Consider the following 8,623-nt stretch of genomic DNA (forward strand, 5'->3'; position numbering starts at 1 on the left):
TCATAGGGTGGCTAATGAGATCATAAGATATTTGAGAAAGTGATGGGAGATTTGCTTTATGGAAGTCAACTCTCTCATCCCAATGCCAAATGATCACCTTGTGGACACGTGCGATAAACATGCCCGAGTATTATCGGCCAATACTCGATCGGGTATTATAAATCGCCCGATCCTAATATCCGATTAGAATTTCGGATTTCGGCATTCCAAGTGAAAAATATTTGGAAAATAGGTATGAGTGTAATCAGAGTCTATTTTGACTCGAAATTAAATTACGAATCCAACGGCGCGATCGGAATTCGATTCCGAGTTACAGAACTCAAAAAGACACGTTTTGAGCCGTACCGGGCAGATTTCGGCCCCGACAGTGGTCCAGAACCGACTGTCTCCAAAAATTGCCAAAATTTACCATAAAATCGGAAATAAAATTTCAAGAATAAAACTCAACTAGAGTTTTGTCTAATTCCTTACCGAAAATTCACAGAAATTCATTTTCGAATATATAATTAATGAAACTATTAGTAAATTCTTATAATTCAAAATCGTAAAATTCGCGGTGTTACATCCTTTACTTGATTGCTTGTGGCCAACGCTGCGCAACGATCGCTTCCGCTGCACCAACAATTGGTATCAGAGCCAATTGGTAGATGGCTCTTCACCCATACGTCAGATAATGGCTAAAGAGTGTGAAGGCGTGATGGCTAGACAAGGTGCGTCAAAGGTAATGGCAAAGATATAGTAGATGAGTTGAAGAAGAAGGAAACATGGCGAAAATGTAGTGTGGGCGATATATGTGTTGATCCATAACCCCATAAGTTCATGTATTGGGTTAGGATCAAGGTGGAGATAAAGACTCATGTGTTGAGTTAGATGCTGACAATATCTCTCTAGATGTTGAGAGAATGTTCTCATTGGAGATGAGAAGGAGAATATCGTAATGACGTGTGTGAGACGTCATAGTGAAAGATATTTATTGTTAGCAGATCCACAAAAGCACAAGGGCGATGACTGACTTTGATGTAGGGTGTGACACGGGCATTGGCCTTGATGCAAGTTGTAACACGAGCATTGGTAGAGATGCAGAGGTGTGACATGGGCATTGGCTTGGATGCAAGGATGTGACACAGACATTAGTTAGCTCACTTCAATTGGCTCACTTGAAATAATAGACAACTTATTGGACAACCAAATAATGACCAAAGTCAATGCACAAAGATACCAAAACCCCATAAATCTTAAATTTTCCCAAAATTTTTTTTTCGCTTGGGTGAGCGTACACTCGCTTGGGCTAGATAAAAGACAATGCTTCTGTTCAATTCTCGCTTGAGCGAAAAATATACCATGATTCTGCTCAATTCTCGCTTGAGCGCGAGCACAGCGATAACACACGAACAGTACGATTTCTGCATCATTCTTCTCCAAAAATTCACCCAAAATTCAAGAAAACAACAGGAAAAACATTGATTCATTGTCGAATCTATGTATATGCACATGGAAAACAATCAATTTCTTATCCTAATCGATCCATGGCATGAACAAAACATCAAAACCCTAAATCAAACCAGATTTGGGGAAGAAAAGCAAGAACCCTAATTTCACACATGAATCAGATTGGGGTGACTCTGATACTACTTGTTGGAGAATATCTCCATCCGAAATCCATAGATTAAACACGGAAGTCCTTATGACCATGGCTTTGTTCCCATAACCTAATGTTTATGCCCATACATAAACCCAATTGGAACAACCATGGTCCAGACCGAAGAAATCCCAAATGAGTTCATGGTGAAGATGAAGAACATACCTTGTTGAGCCATTTCCGGAATCTCGAAGGTATGAGGGGGCGATGATCTTCCAGATGTTAGAGCCCGAATGGTTTTCCTTATGCTTCTCTAGAGGGGAATGAGAAAACCAAAAGCTTGAGAGTGTATGTTGTGTTAAGAGAGGAGCCTTATGGTTACCTTATATTATATGCCTAATGGATGAGTTGATAGTGTTATATCCTTTTGGATAACACTATCCTCATTCTACCTTGTTCTCCTCAACTTTATACCTGAAAACCTGTTGCTCTACAAATGGGGATCATAACCCATAAAAGTAACCACTACGTGGTTACTACTTTAGTTGCAATAATTCTGATTCAGTCCCTTCATCAAATCAGAAATTACCTGAAGGTATCTACACTTATATTATTTCATGACACATATGCCCTTAGCCACCAAATTAATTACTGAAGATCATTTTATATTTTGGCTAATTACATAATGGCCATAACACAATCATAGAATTATATTTGTGATCCATAAATTGTCAGAAATTTTAACAAAAAGTGCTATTGCAGATTATCTTAGACCCAATAGTGAGGCCTACTTACATTGCATTCATCTATTATAGTATGTAACCATAAGAATGGTGGTTTTTCTTTTCTGCAGAAATAGAGCATGAGCTCTATTTGGTGTAGACCATCCATTTAGTGATACGTTGTCTTTTACTCATTGGCTTGTAATTATCTTATTCTATTCTAGGAAGTTAGTTTGGAATTGGTTGGGATTGTAAATATTTTGGTTAATCGCTTGGTTTGCAAGCTATTTTTTCATCCTTCTATAAATGTAACTTGGGTTTGCAAATTCAATAAGATTTTGAGATGAAATTTTCCACAAATCGTTTTAGTTGACTCATTTTCCCACCAATTTTCTTCCCATTTCTTTTATTAGGACTTTCAAGTAGTAGTACTCATATTATTGAGTGACAGTGGTTATATCTATAGGTATAATTTCAAAATGATTTTTAAATTTTGTAGTGATTATCTGATACAGTGATTATATGTGTGTATAGTATCTATATGCAGTGATTTAAATTTTTTCATCTTGCTGAAATTATAGTAGATAATCTACTTGCACCACCCTAGCACGAAATATATTAAGGAGTGAAACATAGTAAAGATATTCAAAAGTATTTAATTGATTATGAATTGTATGAGGGGGAAAATTACCAATGAATCGATGACAAAAAGAACTTGGCCGGAATTGAGAGAAGCCCAATGGGAATTGGGAAGATACAAAAATATTCAAGCTTATAATTGAAGAGTTCCCTCACGAAATTCAAAGTATATATGTTACTAATTGTCCTATTAAAATTATATAAATCGAATTATTAATATAATTGACTCAATTTTAACTTTAAATTTACAAACAGCCTTGTTCAAATTATATTTTTGCATTAGTTTGGAAAGATTTTTAGTTACCAATATTATTGTTATACCAGTTATTAACGATCAAAACAATTCAATCACTGTTACCACCTTATATTCGTTTCTAAAATAAAATGTACCATATTGAGAACTCAATTAATGGACAAAATTAGTTGGTATATTTTTTAGTTTTCAGGAAATGTCAAATTTATCATCAAAACAATCAAGAATTTTAGTTTTATACCTTTCAAGTATTATCAATTGAAGGTAATATCATAATAATTTTTTAAAATTATGATTCTGAACATATTTAAAATAGACAATTTTTTTTACTCCTAAGATTTTATTGACTGAATTTCAAAGAAGATATGATTATAAAAAGAAGTCAAAGAAGATATGATTACAAAAAAAAGTCAAAGAAGATATGAGATTATAAGAAGTCACTACCATCTGTGTAAATCAAGAGAATACAAATAACTTCATTAGAAAACTAAATGAGACAATTGATAATTAAATACAAGTGTAAAATCTATAGACTGATACTGTAAAAGTTTATATACATGCATTTCATCATTTACTATTCATTTGAATTACATTTCTTGATAAGTCAATTCAATCATAAGTAAACAGTAGTGCATTTTTTCATTAAATAGATGTTCTAAAAATTATAAAGTTTAAATTTTAACATTTAATAATAATAATAAACACGTGTTAATATTAGTTTCTCTGGGGATTTTATGCGAGGAGCTATGCCAGGATTCATTTTCTCGAAAATAAATGAATAACAAGTATACAACATTATCAAACTTGAGGATTCATATAAAAAAATGTAAAAACTGGAAAGAGATAGTGTTCACCAATTTAAATAAAGAAACACATGTTATGGATAGAAAACCAAGATGGTTGTATAATTTAAATTAATGTTCTTATTGGATAAAGTAATAGATATTACATCGAATTATTTCAAAAAATAAAATAAAACAAATAAAAAACAGCAGAACCTATCCACTAAAGCCTAAACTTTTCTACCAAAACTTGCATCCTTGCCTCCTTGGTCTATAAAGTGAATTTTAGTTTTATACCTTTCAACAATGCCTAAACTTTCAATACGCCCAAATAAAGTGAAGCTTTCAATACGCCCACAAGTAACACAAACTAGATTAAGGATGGGAGGGGGTGAAAGGATGAACCTAAGCAACACTAAGGACCTACATGAAAAGAATAAAAAAATGCATCGGACGGATGCACTACTGTAATGTACAACGACAATCAAGCCTTAATCCCAGAAGGTTATGATAATATTTACCTTACGAAAAGGGAAGGGCATATCGAAGTATAGAGACGAAAACTAGACATCATTCTAAGGAAACCAGTCATGCAGTCATCACCTACACGTGACCAAATTAGTTAAAGAAGGAACAACTGAAGAACTATAAATGGAAGGATCCCCTCCATAATTGTAATTCTCATGATCAACTTTCATTGATGCTGGAATCACAAAACAGTCAGAAGAATCTGATTCCACAACCTTTGGTAGGTTCTGACAAGATGTACTGCTATATTGTCTCCTTTTCTTAGTCATCCATCTTAGTTGAGGAAATAAATCATTCTTCAAGAGATCTGGAACCACCTCAAATTTTTTAGGTTTATATGTTTTAAAATCCAAGCAAGTATAAGATTGCTTAGATTCTACTCTATCTCCAGATGCTACAGTGGATTTGCTATCATAGGATTTGGATGATTCTTGCTTTGTTTTTAAGCTAGTCAATATAGAAGTCACAAGATCAGGCCTTTCCTTCATATTCACCCACCCATTCCCTGACCAATCTTGAGAATGTCTTAATTTATCAGGACCAAAAGTTGACAGCACTTTTCCCCCTGCAAAGAACCATAAGGATTAATCATGAATTCATGACCTAGAAAGATTGTTGCCAAACTTAAAAGCTAGCTAAGGAAGCATAGGCCATACCTGGGAAATAGACATGATATTTAGCATCAGACTCTTCTAGAACAACAATGCCTTCCCACCACCCATCATGCCACCATGCATCAACAATGGAACCAACACCACCCAACCAAGAAATTCCGGGTTTATTAGACTCCAGTGCTGGCCGAATCTTGGTCCTCCCATGCATTCGAAGACCCATATCATCAGGCACTACAACTCTGGATGCTGGAATCCATTCCTTAAACAAAGAAAAATAATAAAACAAAAGTTAGCCTCTGCATATATACTCATAAATCTTCAATAAAAATGACTACAAGGGCAAAAAATGGTCATTAACAAACCTCGAGCTTCTTAGCTTCATCAACCGCATCCTGAACGTCTTGATATTGAACCTTCACTTTATCTTTGTGCTTCTTAATCACAGAGGCTCTAAACCAACACCCTCTAATCCCACTGTCTTGAGAGAGGACCTCAACTTCAGAACCTACAACGAAATGTTGTGAAGTAGCATTTGTTTCTTTGACATTGGCCAATGTGGTGGGACCAACAATCTTAGAGGAATCGTTTCTAGCACTGATTTTCATATTAATCTTGCTACAAGTCAGATTTTCCAACCTAAGAGCGGCTAAATCAACCGATTCTTTCACGTCAACTTTAGTACAGCGCTGTCTCTTCTTAGGTCTAATCCCGTTAGCACACTGGAGGTTATCTTCCAGTTCTGAGCTATCATCAGATTTCCCAGAACTCCCATTAGACTTTGATTGCCCAGAACTCCTATTAGACTTTGATTTCCCAGATCTCCCATTAAACATTGATTGCCCGGAGCTGCCATTAGACATTGATTGCCCGGAGCTGCCATTAGACTTTGATTGCCCGGAGCTGCCATTAGACTTTGATTGCCCAGAGCTGCCATTAGGCTTTGATTGCCCAGAGCTGTCATTAGACTTCGAGTCAGATGGAGTATACATGTACCTTAGTATTTCCTGCTTCCAGTAACCCCTAATTTGAGTTATATCAAAGGGTTTGACACCATTGTCACCAAATTGATGCTCACACACAAACGGTTCCAAGTGTGTATAATGGGCCTCGTTCGGAAACTTCTTGTAGTGCTGGGGGCTGAGGACACTAGCCAATCCATCTATGCATTCAACACTGAGATCTTGAAGATAATGAGAAAAGAAAACCTCTCTGTCACTAAAATTGTGAGGCAAAACAATACTAACCTCATCAATTTTGTGAAACCAGCGTACCATAACCATCTTGTTGCCTCTGGAGTCCTCATACAGGTCTTCCAAGTAGGCAACTAGATGTTTGTCCTCTTCTGCTAGGATATATACAAAATCATATACCTGAAAACATCACGAGAAGACAATGAAAATCATAGGAGTCAGAATACAAACTATGTATGGCTAACAAAAGATGATAAAATTTGTAAACAAAGCACATGACAAAATGGACAAAACTCACCGATATCTGAAAACCATTTCGCTTAAATGACTGATAGTGATTTCTTCTTTTCCTACAGGTCCACGGTGACCCTAACCAGGTGAATTCTTTTGTAAAGAGGCTCAACTTCCGTGATTGGTTATCCTGTAAAGACGCAACGGTTAAACAACGTGATGTAAATTGGACATATTAAAGAGCATATATAACAAAGCAAATACAATTAGGGTCAATGCATATCTTCAAAAACAATACCTTCAAGGTTTGAATTTCAGATCCACAAACATCCTCGTCTGCCGCATGAGAAACATCTTCTGCAGACGAATCTGTAAGGTTACAGGGAAATAGAACAACTTAGAGAAGCATCAACAATAGCAGAATCCCATAGAAAGAATATGAAGGTAAAAAATGAAGTTATTTATCACGCATCATTCCAAAACCCAAATTAACAAAATAAAGGTGAAAATCTTTTACAGTATTAAAAAAGATATAAACAAGTAATTTTATGTATAAGGATGAAAAACAGAAAAAGAACAAAAACCATACAGCTAAAAGGATCTGGGGCGTGAAGGAAAAACACAGAAACGCACGGCAAGGTGGCATTCAAATCTCAATTTCACACCAAAACTACTATGAAAATTTGAGGAGAAACAAAACTGTACAACCCGAACACCAAAATACAATTTTCTTATTATCAATTATTTTTTATCCAAAAAATGATTTCCAGAATCCAGAAGGGTGGTTTGTTAAGACTTTTATAGCTCGAAAAACATATAAATTTGAAGAAATGATAACGCTAACAGAATCGAAATCTCAAATCCCGGGAATAATTTTTCTTAAAAAATAAATACTAATTGCGGACTCCAACCAAAGTCCCAGAACCAAAAAGGTGAATTAACGAAAATTGTTAAACCGCAAAAACAACGGTAGGAATCTGAATCAATCAAAAATCTCAAACTTTCACCATACGAAAATTCTAAAAGGGGGAGCACAAAACTGTGTAACCCGAACACTAAAAACGCAATTTTCATTAAAAACTTGAATTCCCAGACTGTGTAACTCTTTTTTAATTAACAAATTGGAGGAAAATACGATTATGAATTTGTTCTTACAAAAAAAAAATCAAATTGCAGACCCCAATTCCCAGAACCAAAACATTAAATTACTGAAACTTTTTTCTATTTTGTAATTACAAAACACTAATTTGAGGTGAAGAAGCGTGTGAACGAACCTGAAACGATAGAATCCAACCAATCAATAACCTCTCTTCTTGATTTGGGCTTCAAATAAGGACCCAAAGAAGGGTTCTTCAACGCATAACGATAATGCATGTGCCTCAAGCTCTTCTCTTTTCCTATCACTGCAAGATCCGAATCACCACTTTGTCTCTTGAGAAAATAATGAACCACCCTTCTTCCCTTTTCACTCGAAACAAACACCTCCTCCCAGCTCACATACCCATGGTACGATGTTGTTGCCGCCGAAGAACCCGCCAATCTCTCCATTGAACAAGAACAAGCAAACCCTAATTCGAAATTTTGAACCCGGAATTAAACGACCGCGTTTGGTGCACACTTTCTCTCTAAAAAACGAAGGTTTGAGAAAGAGGAAGAAGATAGGGGAGAGAAATTGGATTGAATTGCGATTTTAAAATGTTGTGTAAGAAGAGAAAGGTAGGGTTCTAGACTTCTAGGGTTTCGACATCTGGAAAGTTCGATTTAGATCGGACGGTTAATATTTGTTTGGCTTATTTGACTTGCATGAGAGCCGTTTGAAGTTACGGGAAAATTTTGCATGACGAAAATATCCCTGATGGTAGGGTTTGATTTACAGTATTACCTAGGTTAAATGTTTTTTAATGTCACGTGTTGTAAATCCACGGGACACAAGAAACTGAAGAAAGGGTATCAATGATATTGACTATTGACTATTCAGCGGAATGAAGATGGAAAGGAAAGAATTGATGAATCTGGCAATACGAAAATAAGACAGGTTTCGTACGAAATTTTGTTACCTCTTCCTAAAACACATGTCTGAAGAAT

At 35.6% G+C, this 8,623-nt stretch overlaps 1 protein-coding gene and 1 long non-coding RNA gene across 2 annotated transcripts; one reads left to right on the forward strand and one right to left on the reverse strand.

Annotated features, from left to right (window-relative positions):
* On the forward strand, nucleotides 4,102-4,412 carry LOC109337534. Its single transcript, XR_002106463.1, has 2 exons — nucleotides 4,102-4,244; nucleotides 4,356-4,412. It is a non-coding gene; the product is annotated as an uncharacterized LOC109337534 (long non-coding RNA).
* On the reverse strand, nucleotides 4,426-8,237 carry LOC109337529. Its single transcript, XM_019574527.1, has 6 exons — nucleotides 7,813-8,237; nucleotides 6,837-6,907; nucleotides 6,606-6,728; nucleotides 5,480-6,487; nucleotides 5,160-5,376; nucleotides 4,426-5,068 (listed from the first exon to the last, which is right to left on the reverse strand). Exons 1-6 carry the CDS (start codon nucleotides 8,084-8,086, stop codon nucleotides 4,575-4,577), a joined length of 2,187 nt encoding a protein of 728 aa, XP_019430072.1. The 5' UTR covers nucleotides 8,087-8,237; the 3' UTR covers nucleotides 4,426-4,574.

The sequence above is a fragment of the Lupinus angustifolius genome, chromosome LG02 (assembly GCF_001865875.1).
Source record: "Lupinus angustifolius cultivar Tanjil chromosome LG02, LupAngTanjil_v1.0, whole genome shotgun sequence".
Taxonomy (NCBI): domain Eukaryota; kingdom Viridiplantae; phylum Streptophyta; class Magnoliopsida; order Fabales; family Fabaceae; genus Lupinus; species Lupinus angustifolius.

What these genes read in the sequence shown, in the direction of transcription:
- LOC109337529 (XM_019574527.1), bottom strand. Translation starts at nt 8,086, where the DNA reads ATGGAGAGATTGGCGGGTTCTTCGGCGGCAACAACATCGTACCATGGG. An exon ending in ATGAAGCTAAGAAGCTCGAG is followed by an intron (nt 5,377 to 5,479) that starts GTTTGTTAATGA and finishes TCTTTGTTTAAG; the next exon opens with GAATGGATTCCAGCATCCAG. An exon ending in ATATCATGTCTATTTCCCAG is followed by an intron (nt 5,069 to 5,159) that starts GTATGGCCTATG and finishes GGTTCTTTGCAG; the next exon opens with GGGGAAAAGTGCTGTCAACT.